Below are 20,038 nucleotides of genomic sequence, written 5' to 3'. Positions count from 1 at the left end.
ACATAGCCGGCGCCTGGGTGGCTCAGTCTCTTAAACGTGCAGCTTTGGCTCAGGTCATGAAATTGGGGTTCCTGAGTTCGAGAGTCCCGTGTCAGGCTCTGTGCTGACGGCTCAGAGCCTGGAGCCTGCTTCAGATTTTGTCTCTCTCTCTCTCTCTGCCCCTCCCATGCTCATGCCCTGTCTCTCTCTGTCTCTCAATAATAAATAAACGTTAAAAAATTTTAAAAAGCTCACATAGGGGGCGCCTGGGTGGCTCAGTCGGTTGAGCGTCCGACTTCGGCTCAGGTCATGATCTTACAGTCTGAGTTCAAGCCCCGTGTCGGGCTCTGTGCTGACAGCTCAGAGCCTGGAGCTTGCTTCAGATTCTGTGTCTCCCTCTCTCTCTGCCCCTTCCCTGCTCATGCTTTGTCTCTCTCTGTCTCAAAAATAAATAAAAACTTTAAAAAAAAGCTCACATAGGAGGTTGGAATTTGAACCTAGGAATATGTGACTTCAGATTCCGTACTCTAAACCAATATACTACTTTGAGTCTGAAAGTTTGAGCTGAACCTCATGTGGGGATTAAGTGGCAGTTTCATTTTGGGTCACAAGGAAATAATCTATAAACTGTAGTAACGAATGTGAAACAAGAGAACAGCTGAGTTCAATGGATTTGAAGAAAATACCCAGAATAAATCCTATAAGGATTTAATGCTGCAGGAAGTTGTGAAATGCAAAGATGGGATGGGTTTCCTAACATTAAAGATCCAGCAACATCTCTCTTCCACTGAAAGGCTTGGCACTGCTCCCATGGCTAAGCTCTGGGCTCTTAATGTGAGTGAGAAAAGCACTACAGGGAAGGTGCAGCCTGTATATGCAGCCACCTGCCCTCTCTTCATGCTGCAAAGCTTGGATGGGGATAGAGATTATGAGTCATAGTGGCCTAGGAGGAACAATGGTGCTGTCCTCTTCCCTTGGGATTTTGGAGAAGATGGTTCCTTCCTTCATGCATTCGTTCTTAGCCAGGCGCTGTGGTAGGTGCTGGGGATAAACAGATAAAAGAGCCACAGTTCCTGCCTCTGAAGAGCTGACAGCCTACTAGGCATGGCTAAGACATATATATATATATATATATATATATATATATATATATATGGTATATATACTGGTATATATTGAGTGCTCAATATGGGGGGTCATTGTAGTGGATAATATGGACTGAATGTGCTGTAGGTCTGGAGAAGAGGGTGACCAACTCTGTCTGCCCAGAGGTGAGGAGGAAGATGGGGGGCAGGGAAGGCTTTACTCAAGAAGGTGCCTCCAAACACCAACTCTTCTTTCCCTCTTTTTTTTTTTTTTTTTTTTTTTGAGCAGTAGGCAAAAGTTTATTAGAGTATAAGATTAGAAAGGAAGAATAGTAGGAAAGTTCTCTTTACAGAGAGGGGAACATTTGAGAGGGAATGCCCCTCTTGTTTCCTGAGAAAACCCCCAAATGGTGTCTTCCATTGTCCTAGCACCCCACGGGGTCAAATTAATGAAGTTCCAATAAGGGAGCTTCCAATAAGGGAGGATCTCAATAAGGTCAGGTGGGCAACTCTCCATGATACTAGATTCTTGCTGCCTTGTCTTCTCTAGCTTCTTTATTAGATATTTTCTGGGAGAGACACCGATAGATAATGAATGAATGAACTTTTATTATGACCACCATGTGCCAGGCTCTTTTGCATGTTATCTAATTTAACCTTGCTCAATAATCCTCTGGAGAAGGCTACTTTTCTTCATATTCTATGAGTGGTGGGGGTGAAGATCAGGGACAATAAGCTAATCAAGATTGAGCAGGTGGCAGATGGAGCTGAGATTCAGTCCCCATAAGTGTAGCCCCAAGTTGATAGGTTTTCCACATCCTGCAGCTGTCTTTTTCACATGGATCCTCAACCAGGAGTTGTGGTTCAGAAAGGGACTGTGGAGATTCATTCAGGGCTTTTAGCTCCATAGATGGAAAAATGCCCTGGCATAAGGACTTTTTTTAACTCTAAATTTCAACCTTTTCTGCCACTTGGTCAGGGTTGGGGAGAGGAGAGAAGCAGAGGGTGTTTTCCGTTCCAGAGATACCCAAGTACCACATCTGTGCCAACACCTCCATTACTGGTACATAATGGGAATGCCACAAAGCGAGAGCAGTGTTCTGGTGCCTCTCTTACCAGGAATGTGGGGAACTCCCATGGGCTAGGGCTCCATGCACCGGGGGTCCTTGTAAATGGTCATTAGCATTGAGCTCTCTCTTGTTTCACCCACAGGCCAGCAACTATCAACCATGGGACAAACTGAACATCCAGGCAGGCACAGCCCCTCTACTGAGTTCAAAGCTCTTTGCAGCTCACGTTCTCCATCTTGTGGACATTTATCCCTGGCAGAGTCTCAGAAGTTGGTAACTGTGTGTTGGAGAACTACTAAGCTCATAGTCCAGGGAGGTGAGCTTCTTTTGCCCAATATGCAGGGAAGCTCAGGCAAAATGAGAAAGTCAGCAAACTACTTGTATTCTTCTTAGCCACCCCTTATGCTTTATCTCCTCTCTGTGGAGCTTAAACCCTTTTCCACATAAGAAAGAAATGATTTTTTCCATAGTCAGCAGCAGCAGGTGTGTGTGTGTGTGTGTGTGTGTGTGTGTGTGTGCACCTATGTGTGTGCACCTGTGTGTGTGCGTGGGTGTGCATGTGCATCTCTGTGTAGGAGGTATCATATTTTTGAGGATCTGTCTGCTGGAATCACACCCCACTTGGCCATGATCCTATTCTGGCAGGCCCTCTTACACAGCCTGCCACCTGCTTGCAGGGATCAGTGTATTCAGTTTCAGGTATTTTCCAGAAGAGGCAGAAGGTACTCTGGGCACAGACCTGAGCATCAAAACTTGGAAAAGAGAATTGAATCCTTCCTTCCAAGATCTGATGATGCAAGGATACTAAGCCATTTATGCATCTGTTAGCCAATTTTTTCTTTATTTTCTTTTTCTTTCTTTCTTTCTTTCTTTCTTTCTTTCTTTCTTTCTTTCTTTCTTATTTGAGAGGGAGAGGGAGAGAGAGAGAGATTCTTAAGTAGGCTCCATGCTCAGCACAGAGCTGACACAGGGCTCTATCCCACAACCCTGGGATCATGACCTTGGTCATGGATGCTCAACTGACTGAACTACCCAGGTACCCTGCCAATGTTTTCTTTAAATTGGACCTTAGGGTGCACAGAATTGGAATAATCAAAATAATTGAACTCTGACACGCTCATCACACTCATCCTTAAATGGTCCTTCCTTCCCTTCCCTCCCTCCCTCCTTCCCTTCCTTCTAATGTAATAAGAACCTAAAGCAAAAGCTAGGGCCATCACAATAACCTACATTTAACCATATTTCCACCCCTCACCCCACCCATCCCTCCTTCTGAGGTTGTGATCATCCTGATTCCTATGTCCATCACTCCTATCTTTTTATGTAGTTTTGTTGCATCTAAAAATACATTGCATTTCTAAAAATACATCTTGTATTTTAGGGTTTTTTTGACTTAAAATTATATTGCTATAATTGTTTTTGCATGTTGCTGTAGGTTGTTGTTTTGAGTGCTGTGTATGTTTGGTTGAGTAAATGGATCACAAATTTTTCATTTGTTCTCTCACTGCAGGGGGCACCTGGTTTTTATCTGCTGTGAACAGCACTGTTGTGAGCTTTCTCTTACATGTCTTTGGTGCATGCATGAATGTTTGTCTTTATTTCTCTGTCTTCAAAGCATTTATTCAAACTCCCTGCATGTGCTGTCCTGGTCTTGGTGGAGAGTGTGGCATACCTCATGTCAAACCATACTGGGGAATGGGGTGCCTGGCTGGCTCAGTCGGTAGGGCATATGAATCTTCACCTTGGGGTGGTGGGTTTGAGCCCCACATTGGGAATACAGATTACTTAAAATTATAAACTAGTTAAAACAACAAATTGGTTCTTAAAAAAAACATGTTAGGGGATAAGGCTGCAAGGCATTCTGATGGAAAGAGACGTGACATGTTGAAACAAACCAGGGATTTTGGTTCAAATCGACCTGATTTAAGGTCCACCTGGGCCACTTACCAGGTCTATGAATTGGGCAATTTCTTGACATCTTTGAGTCTCAGTGTTGTCATTTTTAAAAAAAGTTTCTTTGTTTTGAGAGAGAAAGAGTGTGCATGCACATGCATGCACAAATGAGGATGGGGCAGAGAGAGAGAGGGAGAGAGAATCTCAAGCAGGTTCCTTGCTGTCAGCATGGGGTCTGATGTGGGGCTTGATCTCATGAACTGTGAACCAAAAGCAAGAGACAGGCACACAACTGGCTGAGCCACCCAGGCGTCCCTCAGTTTTGTCATTTTTTAAAACTATTTTTTAATGTTTTTATTTATTTTTGAGAGAGAGAGAGAGACAGAGAGAGCAAATGAGGAGGGGCAGAGAGAAAGGGGGATAGAGGGTCCAAAGCGGGCTCTGTGCTGATAGCAGAGAGCCCAGTGTGGGGCCTGAACTCACAAACCACGAGATCATGACCTGAGCTGAAGTTGGACGCTTAACCGACTGAGCCACCAGGAACTCCTCAGTTTTGTCATTTTTAAAATGGGAAGGAATTATACCTCCTGACAGGGTTGTGAGGAATAAATGGGCAAAAGGATGTTTGGCATATAGTTGGTGCTCAATCCATGGGAGCTGCTATTAACCTGAGGTGTAATGTGAGCTCCTTGCACAGGCTGAGTGTCCATTCGGCAGGGATACTGTAGAGGAGACTCAAATACTAGATTCGGAGGGAAGTGGTCTAGGAATATTTCCCAATAGAGACTTCAGATGGGTTCCTTCAAAAATGGGGAGGTTGGGTGTCCTTATCAAAAATAGATTTCCCCTGACTTTCTGAATGAGAATCTCTTGGGGTGACACTTGGGAATTTGCATGACTATAATGTTCTGTGGGTGACTCTGACATGAAGACAAGTTTAGGAACTACTGGATTAGTGGCTTCTAACATCCCTTTTAACTTTTGTGCTTTGAGTAACTGTTCAGAAAGGGCTTCACTTCCCCAAGAGAGGTTAGGAGAACTGTGGAGCAGTAGGAGGATACTGAATGGAATTAAGAAGAGCATCTAGATTTCTTAGGAAAGGAGGGAAGGCATGACCCAGATGGCCACATGAGGTCACTCTAGGGAGCACCTTTTGTATAGAATACAGTGGGAATGACCCCCAGTCCCTCGGAGCTCAGCATAGTGCTCTATAAGATGAGTCCTCCTGAAACAGTGCAACATATTCCTATGTTTCTACTTAGGAAGAATGTGTACTTATATTCTTTTTCTCTAGAGCTAGACTAACTGGCTTTGACTCTTGATCCATCCCTTACTGTTGTGTGACTTTGGGCATGTCACTACAACTTCTCTGTGACTCAGTTACCCCATCTGTAAGATATGGATGATAATATATATACCACACAGGGCTGTTGTAAGGATAAAGTGGGTTAATATATAAGACTTAATAAAAAAGCTTCTGTAGTGTATTGCACTTAGAAAGTGAAAGGTTGGTGTTACTTCCATCATCATCATCATCATCATCATCATCATCATCACTATTCTGCCATACATTTCACTTATAGGATTCTATGAATCTAAAATGAATCTAAAATGCATCTAAAAATGCAACCAGTTCTGGGGTGTCGGGATGGCTCAGTCAGTTGAGTGCTGACTTTGGCTCAGGTCATGATCTCGTGGTTTGTGGGTTCAAGCCCTAGGTCAGGCTCTGTGCTGACAGCTAGGAGCCTGGAGCCTGTTTTGGCTTCTGTGTCTCCCTCTCTCTCTTTGCCCCTCCCCTGCTCATGCTCTCTCTCTCTCTCTCTTCTCTCAAAAATAAAATAAACATTAAGAAAACGTTTAAATGCAACCAGTCCTGTTTAGAAAATAATAAAAGAAGGATTGCTATTATTTTCCTTTCCCTACTATTTTGAGCAAGGAAAGATAGTATTCCTGAGTAAAATATAAATGTGAAAAGGATTGCTAGTTAATCTCCAAATATTTGTTCTTTCCTGGTTTTACAGTAATGGAAGTTTTAGCTAGGCACATGGTTAAGGAGTAAAAAAAACACAAAACATTTCCTAGCCTCCTTGCAAGTCGGTGAGGTGACATAACTAAGTCCTGGCCAAGAGGATGAGTGGAAGCCACATTTCTAACTTCTGAGTCATGCCCTTAAGAAGAAAGGAGCAAGCCCTCTCCTTCCCTTCTTCTCTTCCTTTTCCTGGGAAGTGGAGGTGGTGGAGGAAGGGGAAGCATCCACCTTAGACCTTGAGATGGAAGCCAGGTCCTGAAGATCATGGAGTCATGGGTGAGAAGGGCCCTAAGATCCATGGAGCTGCCATGTCAGTTTTGGACTGTTTACCTTTGGATATTATAAGAAAGATGAATGCACATTTCTGTCTTGTGTATGTTATTGTTACATTGGCTTTTAATACAATACCTGAATTGGTATTCTACATAATGTAGTTGTTATGTATGTAAAAAGTAAACATTCTACCAGGTGGTCAAAAGAGCAAAGGAGTAGGTAAGGAGAGGAGGAAAAATACTTATTTGAGTGATGTAAAGATAGAAATATGGGGATGAAAAAATGGGAACAGGTCTAGGGTGAGGCAAGAGAGGTGGCTAGGGACAGTCACTCTCAGGGTCATTCAAGATTTCTTAAATTTTGTGCCCTGGGTGCCTCTCTTATAGTCTTAACCATGGAAGGAAAAGAGATAGGGAATAGAGGGATCAGAACTGAGAAGAGGGATGATCGTAACATGGAAAGAGAGGAGAGAGTGGGGTGAGCTGGGTGGAGAGGAATTACAGGAGAAAGAAGGTAGAGAGGAAAGGGCAAAAGGAAGGAGTAAGGGTGCTCTTCAACTTGGTTGAAGTTGAACCAATCTTCAACTGGTTCAACATGGAAGTTTTTAATTCAGAGAGAGTATACCTTTACACTTGATATTTTAAAAGTGGGAACAGATAGAAGGTCTTATTTCATCTACCAGCTCTAAAAATTAGGGATAGACAGGGAGGAAAACACTGTTGAAAAAACTAAACAAGGAGGATGTGACAAAGGACGGGGATGTGTGACAGTCAGGTGAATGTCAGCAACCTGACACCTCACAGCCAAATTTGAAGTGAGGTTACAGGGCATTGGTTGTGGCTGAGTGAGAGGCGAACCTATTTTTATGAGATATCTGAGGAGGGAACTTAGGTCACACATTCTTCCCATTTACAGGAGGCAAATGCATGTGTCAGTGCTTTTGTGTTTTGTCCTGTCCTCTATTGCACCACAGTGTGCCAGGTGGTCAATGGCTGTAAGACACATTAAATAAGGTCAGCCTGGAAAAATCCCCAGATTCTAGCACTGCCTATGTTTGATATATATCCAGTCATCACATGACATCATTGCCTGCCTTGAAGTTTTCCTATAGCTCAAGGCATGGAGAAGGGGAGATCCAGGCTTCAGGGATGGGTCATGGGGTTAGAGGGCAGCCCACTGGATATTGCAGTTCTCTGGAATTGCTGTTTGGTCCACAGTTAATGGTTGTGCCCAAAAACATAATTTAAATAAGGCTTTGTTTCCTTCAGAGAGATGCGAGAGAGTCTTGGTAGGAATGAAGGTAGATGGTAGTAGACATAGGAGAAGAGACCATTTTTTCCTTAGGGAAAGGCCCTAAGAAAGGGGCCTTATTCTGATATCTCTTTCCACACTGAGATTCTTCCAGTAGTAAAGCTCTGTGTTTCTCTTATCACTGTGTTCTTGAGCACCTGCTGTGCTCAAGGAGCTACATGGTATGGAGTCATTTGTCTACAAGCCCTACCTGCCTCAGTAGATTGTTGACTCCTTGAGAGCAATACCCATGCTGGCTTCTTCATTGCCTCCATCAAAGCACTCAGATGTGCCTTATTTATCCTTTGGATAAATAATGATTAAATAAGATGCAATGACAAGGCACAGGCAACAAGTAATTTTGGTATGTGTTGAGAATCCATCCTGGACACAGAACTTGGTTTGGGCTGTAAAGAAGGCTTCTTGGGTATTTTTGTTTATCATGGAAGTGTTGGCTTTTGTTTTCCCTCTTATCTCCAGAGACGCTGTCAGCCTCATGAGACGAAATCATCAATCAACATTTACTCTCCAGATACCGTCCTTTGCCAGACACACAGGATGCACTTAATCAACCTCTTCATTTAGTTTATGTTTCAGGTAGAAGCAAGATGAGAAAGATTTCCCCCATCTATCAATTCCTGCTTCTACTTCTGATTTCCATTTGGAAAAACAACTCTCAACTCAAAAATAAGCATATTTAAGGATTATTTTCTTGGAATCTTGGGGATGAAAGGATATTAAGAAATTAGGTGTTCTAAGGAAAATGGTCATGATGGAGAAAAAGAGACAATTTGTATAATAGGATCTCAATTTCAGAAAAATAATATACATCTAGAATAAGTAGGGAAGTACTATTACCAGAATATTAACAGTAAGGTAATTGGATTGTGGTGATTTTTGTTTTCTGCCTTCTGGATCTTGAAAATTTTCTATAGTGAATATATGTTACATTTAAATCAGGAAACAAGACTTAAAAAAATAACTAAAGAAATTCTCTTTCTTAAGCTGGGTAGGGGGCACACAGATGTGCATTTTATTATTATTCTTTATCATTTACTTACAGGTTATACATACACTTTGTATAAAATATTTAACAGTCCAATTTTTTTCAATTGCAGAACCTTTTGTTTAAATAAAATATAATCTGGATGCTCTCTTAATTATTTTTTTTAACGTTTATTTATTTTTGAGACAGAGAGAGACAGAGCATGAACGGGGGAGGGTCACAGAGAGAGGGAGACACAGAATCTGAAAATGCTCTCTTAATTAAAGCAAGGCGTTCCCTGGAGGTTAGCCTAACATGTGATCTATCCTAGAAAATGTTCCATATGTACTAGAGAAGAATGTGTATTCTGCTGCTGTTGTATGGAATGTTCTGTATGCCAGTTAGGTCCATTTGGTTCAAGTCCAACGTTTCCTTGTTGATTTTCTGTCAGGATGATCTATCCACTGTTGGATGTGGAGTACTGAAACCCTCTCCTATTATTGCATTGTTGTCTAGTTCTCCCTTTATATCTCTTAGTATTTGCTTAATATATTTAGGTTCTCTGATGTTGGGTGCATATATATTTATGATTGTTGTATCTCCTTGATGAATGAACACTTTATCATTATAGAATGACCTTCTTTGTCTCTTATTACCATTTTTAGCATAAAGTCTTTTTTTTTTCTGATATAAGTATAGCCACCCCTGCTTTCTTTTGGTTTCCACTTGAATGGAGTATCTTTTTCCATTCCTTCATTTTTGAGCCTAGGTGTGTCCTTAAAAACTGAAGTGAATCTCTTGTAGGCAGAATTTGGTTGGGTCTTATTTTTAGCTATCCAGCCAGTCTGTGCCTTTTGATTGGAGAATTCAATCCATTTAATTTAGAATAATTATTGATATGTAAGGACTTAATAATGCCATCTTGTTTATTGCTTTGTGGCTGTTTTGTAGAATCATTGTACTCTTTTTCCTCTTTTTTGGCCTATCTTTATGAATTGGTGATTTTCCATGGTGGTATGCTCTAATTCCCTTCTATTTATATTTTGTGAACTTACCAGAGTTTTTTGTTTGTTTGTTTGTTTGGTTGGTTGGTTGGTTTTGTTGTTACCATGACACATTCATAAAGCATATTATAGATTGAAAAGTCTATTTTAAGCTGATAGCAACTTAACTTTGACTACATACAAAAGCTTTACCCTTTTACTCCCACCTTCTATGTGTTTGATGTCATCTTTGCCTGTGTTTTTGAATGTATTTGTTAACAAATTATTGTAGTTATAATTTTTAATACCTTTTCTCTTTAACATTTATACCAGAGTAGTTAGCACACCATCATTTTATAAAATTACAGTTTTTTAAATCTAACTGTATGTTTATCTTTACCAGTATGTTGTATATTTTCATATGTTTTCATGTTACTAGTGTCTTTTCATTTCAACTTGAAGAACTCCTTTCATCTTTTCTTGTAAGTCAGATATAGTGGTAATGAACTGCCTCAGCTTTTCTTTGTCTGGAAATGTCTTTGTTTCTCCCTTATTTCTGAAAGACAGCTTTGCCAGATAAAGTATTTCTTCCAACATTTTGAATATATCATTCCACTCTCTCCTGATCTGTAGAGTTTGGGCTGATAAATTTACCAATAGCTTAATGCGGGTGCCATTGTAGGTTGCAATCTTTTTTTCTCGCACTGCCTTTAGGAATTCTCTCTGTCCTTGACTTTGGACAGTTTTATTATAATGTATCTTGGGGAAGGTTATTTTGCATTGAGCTAATGATCTATTAGCTTCATAAAGTTGGGTGTCTAAGTCTCTCCTCAGGTTTGGGGAAGTTCTCAGTGATTATTTCTTTAAATAAGCTTTTGGCCTCCTTCTATCTCTTTTCTCCTTATGCAACTCCAATTATTCTGATGTTTGTACTTCTGATGAGGTCTCATAGATCATGTGGTATTTCTTTGCTCTTTTTCATTCTTATCTCTTTGCTCTTTTCTCAGATTATTTCAAAATCTCTATCTTGTACATCAGTGATTCTATCTTCTGTTTGGTCTATTCTGCTGTGATGCTCTCCTATTGCATTTAAAAATTTTATTCACTGAATTCTTCAGCTCCAGAATTTCTATTTGGCTCTTTTTTTTAAAAATGATTTCTGTCCCTTCTTTATTTTATTTTTTTTACGTTTTATTTATTTATTTTGAGAGAGAGACAGAGAGTGCACATGTGCACGCAAGCAGGGGAAGGACAGAGAGAAAGAGAGAGAGTGAATCCCAAGCAGGCTCCATGCTCAGTGCGGAGCTGATGTGAAGCTTGATCCTATGACTGTGAGATCATGGCCTGAGCCAAAATCAAGAGTTGAACCCTTAACTGACTGAACCACCCAGGCACCCCTGATTTCTATCCCCTCTTTAAATTTCTTATTTTGTCCATGTACTGTTTTCCCAATTTTGTTCAATTGTTTTTCTGTGCTTTCTTATTTGAGACCTTAAAGCAGCTATTTCAAACTCTTTATCAAGTAGATTGCAGAATTTTGTGTCTTTGAGTTTGGTTACTAAAAGATTACTGTTTTCTTTTGATGAGGTCGTGTGTCCTTTATTCTTCATGTTCCTTGGAGATTTGTGTAGCTGTTTTCTCATTTTAGTAGCAATCGCCTCTTCCAATCTTTACTAGTTGGCCTCAGCTAGGAGATATTTTCATTGGTTCTCTTATGTCTGGGACTTTCTCCAACCTTGTATGGATACGCCCACTTCCTGCTTCTTGCTCCCTTTTGTGGCAGAATTCTTAGGTTTGTATGTCTATCTTACAATGCACTGGCTGTTGGAAACCTCTCTTCTTTTCCAGAAGGTGGCGTTATAGCTCAAGTTTGTAGTTCCATTTCCCATAGGGCCAGGCCTGTTTTCTGAGTGCATTCCTTCCTGGTCTACCAGAGGCTGCTCTTGCCACCCACTTGGGAGTTTGCCCAAAGAACTGGCTGCAGGGTGGGTGGGGAGGTATAGGTTTAACACCTGGGTCTTTAGGGTTCCCACAGTCCAGGCTGGGGGGTCCTTGAGTCAGGTTTTCTCATCAGCTCATAGGGGAGTTTCCTGTTTGCAGTCAGCAAGAACCACATCCCTTTAATGCCCTTTGATATTCTTATCTGCCTCTTTCTTGGTTTCTTTCCTGGCCCCTGTCATGGAGAACATGCTTAAATAGTCTGGTTGTTGCAGGAGGGAAATGGGTTTTCCAAGCAGTGACCCACACAGCTGGAGAAGCCAGGCACTCACTCACCCCCACTCCTTTCCCCTCTGGAGAGGTCGCTGCAGGCTAGTTCAGCCCCACACTCTGCTGCCTTGGGGGAGGGGTTGTGCTGGCAAAGTTCCTCTTATCTTCTTTCATGTGTCCAAATTTGTATTTTTTTTTTTCTCCCCTGGAGTGCTGGAATCTCTCCTTGGGAAGTCTGGACTTATACAAAGGCTCTCTCATTCATGGGTATCTGCCCACTAACACCCGTCAGATGTTCCCCAAATGCAAGTGGGGAGGGTGGGGGCTAGCTCATTGGCTACTGCTGGTTCTGCAGTCCTTACCAAGGTCTGTCTGCCTACTACTCATTGCACAAATGGGCAACACTCTTCCTGGGTCTCTTGGTGTATGGTACTAGATTCCATAACTTCCACAGAGACACTATTGTTTGTGGACAGATGCCAATTTTTAGTTGTTAAAAGGGAGAGAGATAAAAAGGAGGAATGCCATATGCCACCATGATGCTCTCATTTTTTTTTAAGTTTATTTATTCATTTTTGAGAGTGGGAGAGAGCATGTACACAGGGAAGGGGCAGAGAGAGAGAGAGAGGGAGAGAGGGAATCCCAAGGAGGTTCTGCATTGTCATTGCAGAGCCTGATGCAGGGCTCAAATTCATGAACCAACCGTGAGATTATGACCTGAGCCAAAATCAAGAGTCGGATACCCAATAGACTGAGCCACCCAGGCGCCCTTCTCTGTCTAATTTCTTTTTATCACTGGATGATATTCCTTTGTATGATGCACCACAGGTTGTTTATCGATTCACTTATTGAAGGACATTTGGATTGCTTCCAATTTATGGCAATTATGAGTAAAACTGCTATAGACATTTGTGTTCAAAGTGCTCTGTTAGGGGTGCCTGGATGGCTCAGTTGGTTAAACATCCAACTTCGGCTCAGGTCATGATCTCACGGTCCGTGAGTTCGAGCCCCGCGTCGGGCTCTGTGCTGACAGCTCGGAGCCTGGAGCCTGCTTCCGATTCTGTGTCTTCCTCTCTCTCTCTCTCTGCCCCTCCCCTGCTCACCCTCTGTCTCTGTCAAAAATAAAATAAAACATCAAAATAAAAAAAAAATTAAAAAAAAAAACAAACCAAAGTGCTCTTTTAACCCTTCAAGGAGACCCTACAACTAGCACTTGTGGTTTGTGACACACTGATTTCTTCTCCATGACCACAGTGCTCTTGGTGGTTTTTCAGGCTACAAGAACAGAAAATTGCCATACTATTGTTTTTTAGCACTTGCTTGCCAAACACTTGCTTCTCAGTTTCTTCCAGAAAAAAAAAAAAGTCAGCTGAATAAAAAATGATTGGGGTTGTGAGTGGAAGCCACAATGATGAGAGATATACATGAAATAAGAGAATGTAGTCCTTTGTCTCTGCAGGGTAGGCCCAGATGGAGTCTAACATGACTGGCCTGTGTAGCGGGAAGAAGTGAGTCTTGTGGCCAGAAACATGAACCTGTTTGTGTTGTGGTCACTTTCCTTTTCTCTCTTCCCAGTGCCTGGGGCAGAAGTGTTGATGGAGAATTGAGTAAAAATGGTATCAGGGATAACAATTGAAATGACAAAGACTTTCAGGTTACTTCTGCAGCCATCTGTGCTTAGTAGAACTGATAAAATCACCTGTGTTATTCCAGAGATTGTTAATTCCAACCACCCTTGCATATAACATTTTATAAAGTTTTATTTTGAAATTTTAGATAACACAGCACTTCATAGTTTGCAAAGAACTGTCTACTCATCAACTCATTTATTTCTCATGACAACAATACATGAGAAAGCTGAGGCTCAGAGTTTATTTACCTGCCCAAGGTCATTTAGCAAGTGAATGGCAGAGCTGAGAGTAGAACACAAGGGTTTTGACTCCCAATCCAGTGCTCTTCCCAACTGCTTGAGTTCAGGGACAGTTGAGGAAAGTGGAAAGACCAGTGGATGCGAATGGGGTGGTGAGGACAGCATTAGGGGGCATGCACAGAGAAAGGTGCTCAGGTGGTGGTGGCAGGTGGTAGACAGGGATAGGCAAGAGTCTCTTGTTTTTAGTCTGAGCTTGGTGGGTTGTCTCAGTTCAGTGGATATCACCATGCTTCATGGCAGAACTTAGCTTTGATGGAAGAGAATTCGATTTTGTTTTGTTTTTCTTTCTTTCTTTTTAATAATTTTATTTCATTTTTAAAAAGATTTTATTTGTTTATTTATTTATTTAATTTTTTAAGTAGGTTTCACAACCAGCATAGAGCCCAGCGCACGGCTTGAACTCAAAACCCTGAGATCAACACCTGAGCTGAGATCTGGGCCACCCAGGCACCCCTTATCTTATTTTTTAAAGTAGGTTCCACAGCCCAGCATGGGGATTGAACTCATGACCATGAGATCAAGAGTAGCGTGCTCTACGGACTGAGACAGCCCAATGTGCCCCTCAATTTTGTTTTTTCATTTCAGCAAACATTTGCTCACCTAAGTCCTCGGTCATGTACTAGAGAAAAGGGGATAAGACTCACTGTCACAAGGAGAAGAGTTGATTAATGGCAGTGATGAGAGTATTTCACCTCATCCACAACCTCCAAGAGACTGATTTAAAAGCCAGGTTTCCAATTTATTTATTTGCGATGGGAAATATTTGTGACATGATAACTGGTGATCTTTACTTACCAAGTGGAAGGTCTGTTCAGGAGACCAAATGATCATTCTGAACATTGCTTGAAGATAGAATTAGTAACCAGGAATGGTAGTCAAAAGTCACCTGTGTCAAGCTGATTCGGTTTGCTTTTGTTTCTTTAATGGTGTGCTATGTTTGTCTCAGTAATAGGCTTGTCACTAACATGTTGTTACTCCCAACCATTTTTTTCTGGATTCGTTTATGGCTATTAGATATGATTGTCCTGTCACATCCAACCTTGTGACCTAGAGACAGTGCCTGGGGCTGACACGGATGTGGATTCTGGAATCTGGTGATCAACATTTGAATCCCAACCCCGTCACTCACTGTGACTCATGCAAACACTTAACCTGCTTCTTCTGTAACTGAGGCTGAGATTATTTCTGGAGAAATTCCCTGCGGCTCTTGGCCACAGCCACATGCCGAGATGAGATTGAAGATCACCCCAGCCTGGACTATGATGGTAACTAGTCAGAAATGCATGTTAATAGATAGACAACAGATAAAATATGGGATCTGGAATGAGGGAAAAGTCCGCAACCGTCAAGAGGAATGATCTTCAACTTCCGGGAGGAAGCTCAGAATTTTGATGTTTAGCTGAAAAAGCCACTGAATATGAGGCTGACAAATTCAAAATTCATGTAAAATAAATATTCAAGAAAGCGTGTTTGTATGAGTGAAAGGGAGGGGATGTAGGGTCACAGGAGAAGACAAAAAGCAAAGTAAAAATAAAATAAAAGCCAAAGCCAGAGCCACAAACTGATATTTGTGATTGATTTCAGTTCTATGTGCCGAGATCCAGTGCAGAAAGTAACGGGAAGTGGGGCAGTGCCATAGGGCAGAGGTAAGGACATAAAGCAGATGTGAGATAGTGTGGAAACCTCAGGACAGGCCTCCTGCAAATAAATGCTGCAAATAAATGCCCATTCCGGCTCTTGCTTCTTTATCTTTCTGATAATTATGCTCGCTTTCACTTAACTACTTCCTGGTGGCATATCAGGTGGTAACTGAACTTCACAGATCATGGTGTTGGGGCAATGAGCTGTGGGCCTCACTGCTTTGGTATAGATTTCTATGGCTGTTAGTTTTACAAAGTAGGAGTTCATAGGACAGAACTTTACAGCAGTGATATAAGACTTTATAGATGAGGACACAGAGCCTGAATTTTTTATTTTGTCATTCTAGTGGCTGTGAAGTAGCATGCCTTGTGGGGGTTTTTTTGGGGGGGACATTTAAAATTTTTATTTAACTTAATATATATTTTTTTAGTGTTTATTTATTTTTGAGAGAGACAGAGCATGAGCGGGGGAGGGGCAAAGAGAGAGGGAGACACAGAATCTGAAACAGGCTCCAGGTTCTGAGCTGTCAGCATAGAGCCTGACGTGGGGCTCAAATTCACGGACTGTGAGATCATGACCTGAGCAGAAGTCGGATGCCCAACTGACTGAGCCATCGAAGCGCCCCACTTAACTTAATATTAATATCTGATCTGCCAATACCCTATTTATGTTCCTACCTTGTCTGTGAAATAAATTCATAAAATCATTGAAGTTAGTGATAGCACTAAGTCTCTAGTAGCTGGGTGGAGAGACAGGAGGAGTGGGTCTGTACGTATGTATGACCAAATCATTTTTCTGAAGATTATAATGTTTCAAACAGAGGTAATCTCTTAAGCACCAAAGTGTCCATTTCCGTGGCATTAAGTATATTCACATTTTTGTATAGCAATCAACAACATTCCTGTTGTGGCTTTAAATCGAATTTCTCTGATGACTAATGAAGCTGCACATGCTTTGCATATGCTCATTAGCTACTCATAGATCTTCCTTGGTGAAGTGTCAGTTCCAATCTGTGGCCTATTTTAAAAAACTGAGTTGCTCACCTTTGTTATCAGTGATTTATACGAGTTCTTTATATATTCTAGATGTTCAATGTCTATAGTCCATGGCAAGACACATGTTTTGCATATATTTTCCCCCTGCCTCTTCATTTTTTAAGTGATGTCACTTAATGAACAGGAAACTTCCATTTGGATGAAATCCAATCTGTAATTTATGGGGGTGCTTTTTGTGTCCTAAGAAAGTAATTGCCTACTTCAAGGCTGCAAAGATATTCTCTTTTATGCTTTTTTCTGAAAGCCTTATGGATCTGGCTTCTATGTTTGGGTCTGTGGTCCTTTTAAAATTAATTAATGAATTCTAATTAATCATGTGTATGGAGTGAGTAGAGGTCAAGGTTCATTTTTTTCCCACGTGGATATTTACTTGTTCCAGCACTTTTTCCTTTTGCATGGAATTGCCCTGGTGTCTTGATGGAAAATCAATTGACTGGGGGCGCCTGGGTGGCTCAGTCAGTTAAGCGTCTGACTTCGGCTCAGGTCATGATCTCACGGTTCATGAGTTGGAGCCCTGTGTCGGGCTTTGTGCTGATAGCTCTGAGCCTGGAGCCTGCTTCAGATTCTGTGTCTCCCTCTCTCTCTATCCCTCCCCTGCTTGTGCTCTCTCTCTCTCTCTCTTAAAAGTAAATAAATGTTAAAAAAATTTTTTTTTAAGTAAAAAGAAAATCAATTGACCGTGTACATGTGAAGTTTGTTTTCGGAGTCTCTATACAGTTCCATGGATCTATTAGTATGACCTTGCCCAGAAATTTAGGATGACAACAGACAATTAAATCTGCAACCTCCTAACCAATATACAGAGAAAGCCCTGAGCTGCTTTCGTGGCTGCATCTCATCATTGTTTATATCCCCCAATTTCCCCGGGGCACTCCCTCTATGCCCTCTCGCTCCCCCGATATGAGCTCACTCAAAAACTACTATAGAATCTAGGAATCGAAACTGCAGGCCAGATTTAGAAGCAATTGTGCAATGTTGGGCAGTTCCTAAGTTACTGCTTGTGTGGTTCTTCATGATTTGTGGATAAGAAGCTTGTTTTTTGTCTTTCTCTTGCTGACTAGTGTGGACCGTGCATGTGAATGTAGGTGGGCATGTGCAGAAGTTCTTTGTATTTGACTGTAAGTATTTGCATGTGTTCCTTCCTCTATGGGGTTCATCAACTAAGAAACTGGGATCTGTGGGTAGAGCATGCATACGTGCCTGGAGATATCCAGAATCTTTGTGACCCTCAGTGTCCCATCCACGATGTTTCTGGGGTTTCTAAAACTGAAGCGAATGCACCGAGGCCTTGTTGACAACATCCTGAATTCAGAGCAGTTACTCAGAGAAAGGTCAGGAGGGGAACGGCTGTTCTTTTATCTTCATGGGCCTCATTTGACCAATAGAGGTTGCAAACAAACTGGCTAAAAGCATGGGGTTTGGGGACAGAGGGATGTGAGTTTGAACTTTGACTCTGCTACTTCTTGGCTTTTTCATCTTAGATAAATCACTTAATCTTGCTAAGATTCAGTTTCCTCATCTGCAAAATGGGGGATCATCATCGTTCTTTTTTCAGAGGGTAATTGTCGGTATGAAATAAGATAACAGATACAATCTTTCAATATTTATGGGTTATTATTATAGCTATTAATAAACATTTACTAAGCACGTTGATCATAAAGCACACAGATGCCTCCTATCCCTATGCCCTGTGATACACTCTAGTGATCAAAACACAAAGTTAGGGAGAAGCTGACTCAAATGCCTCCTCTTTCACTGTGGGTCACTGTGAACTTGGACATGCCATACAACTTCCCTGAGTCTCACTTTCTCTGTCAGTACAATGGGGTTACACCATCTCCCATGTAGGGCTTCTGAGAGGTGTCTCATACAGCAAACTCTGGACAAATGTTGGTTCTTTTTCCTTAGGCATCTTCCCTTCCATTTTAATATGTGTGTGTGTTGGTGTCAGAGAGTGGCATTTCTGGGCCACAGTGAGGGCTGAGAAGATATGTGAGCATTTGTTTTTCAGATGACTCCTCAGTGAAGGGCCATGGCCAGAAAGTGGCCAGAAGAGAGGATAAATGTAATGCCAGCTTCTGGCTGGGAGCCATGTGGGAAACACTGGGGCTGGGGAGCCACCTGGGATTCCTGTTCCTACCTCATTAATACCAAAGGAACTAAAGACAAAGAGAAGAGAGAGCAGGTCTCCATTACAGATGATCGCAGTCAACACACCTTCCCTATTACCATGGAGAAAATGCAGGATTGTTGGCAATGTTGACACTGGCATGCAGGTCAAGGAGTTAGCTGGCTTAGAGCATCCTACTGCAGCCTTGAGGGTGCAGGGTCACTGACCAGCTTCTGTGTCCCTGACCTGGGAGGAAGTCCTAAGTGTAAGACAAGGCTGGCTATGGGACCTAAGGAGCTGAAGCTCATGGTGAGGAGGAAGAAAATATCAGAGAAATCTCATTCTGATATTCATCTCCATTTTTCCTCTCCTACCTTGACCTTTGGCAGTAAAGATCTCCAGTGACATCCTTCTGCTAGATGTGAAGGCCATCTTTCCCATCTGTCCCATTTGATATTATTGACTGCTCCCTTTGGGAAACTTTGCCTTATCAAGTCCCCTGGGCCTCCCATTTCTCTGGACATAATTTCTTGGTTTTCTTCGTGGACTCTTCTTCCTTGGTCAACTCTTTAAATAACCAAGGTCCTCCAACATCCCTGTCTTCTTCTTGGTCTGCAACAGGATTCTCATGGACATCCTGGTGGTTCCTACACACGCTTTTCCAACCCTGGAAAATGGAAGAACATCCATTCAGTTGGTCTTACTAAGCCCCTCTGTCACACGCTCCAGTCAGTATATCTACCTACCACCTCTGTCTTGAACATCCACCAGGATATCTCCTACCACTGTTCCTGAAGCCCCTCCAACTACCCATGCCCCAGATCACACTTCTTACTTCCCTCACAGCCTCCTCCCTCTAGCTTCCTGACTCAGTTCATGGTGTCCTCAGCCCAATCTTTACCAAGGCTAGACACTCTAGATTCTTTTTTGGCTCCTTATCCTATACCTGGTCAAAAGTCTTGTCAATTAGATCTTTATTTAATAATTCAATTTTTTCTCTTTGCTAATTCTCATAGTAACTCTCATGATTGGGATTCTTATTACCAACCTCTCCTCTTTCCAGTCCACCCCACATATCTCTGCAGGAGAGGTCTCTTTCTTTTTTTTTTTTTTTTTTTAATACTTATTTATTTTTGAGATAGAGAGAGACAGAGCATGAACAGGGGAGGGCCAGAGAGAGAGGGAGACACAGAATCCGAAACAGGCTCCAGGCTCTGAGCTGTCAGCAGAGAGCCCGACGTGGGGCTCGAACTCACGGACCGTGAGATCATGACCTGAGCCGAAGTCGGATGCTTAACCGACTGAGCCACCCAGGCGCCCCAGGAGAGGTCTCTTTCTAAACCTCACTCTGGTCAATCACTCCTTTGCTCAAAAACTTACAGGGGTTACTTATCACCTTCAGGGTGCAGTTTGAGGCCTCCCAAGACCCATTTCTCTGCTAACCTCTACAGCTTTATCACTCCCCACTCCCATGACGCCTCATGCTGCAGCCACAATGGACCGACCC

At 42.0% G+C, this 20,038-nt stretch overlaps 1 protein-coding gene across 1 annotated transcript in view; it reads left to right on the top strand.

The window, feature by feature from the left end:
* The first annotated feature begins 1,150 nt into the window (after window positions 1-1,150).
* Window positions 1,151-20,038, top strand: part of LOC132687364 (CMRF35-like molecule 6) — a 41,685-nt gene continuing 22,797 nt past the window's right edge. Inside the window, exons 1-2 of the mRNA XM_060645482.3 lie at window positions 1,151-2,450; window positions 17,483-17,539. Coding sequence (XP_060501465.1) covers window positions 2,237-2,450; window positions 17,483-17,539 — 271 coding nt within the window. The 5' untranslated portion in view covers window positions 1,151-2,236. The remainder of the gene's footprint in view (window positions 2,451-17,482; window positions 17,540-20,038) is intronic.

This window comes from Panthera onca, chromosome E1 (genome assembly GCF_046562875.1).
Source record: "Panthera onca isolate mPanOnc1 chromosome E1, mPanOnc1 haplotype 2, whole genome shotgun sequence".
Classification (NCBI taxonomy): domain Eukaryota; kingdom Metazoa; phylum Chordata; class Mammalia; order Carnivora; family Felidae; genus Panthera; species Panthera onca.
This window is presented reverse-complemented; position numbering and strand designations above follow the sequence as displayed.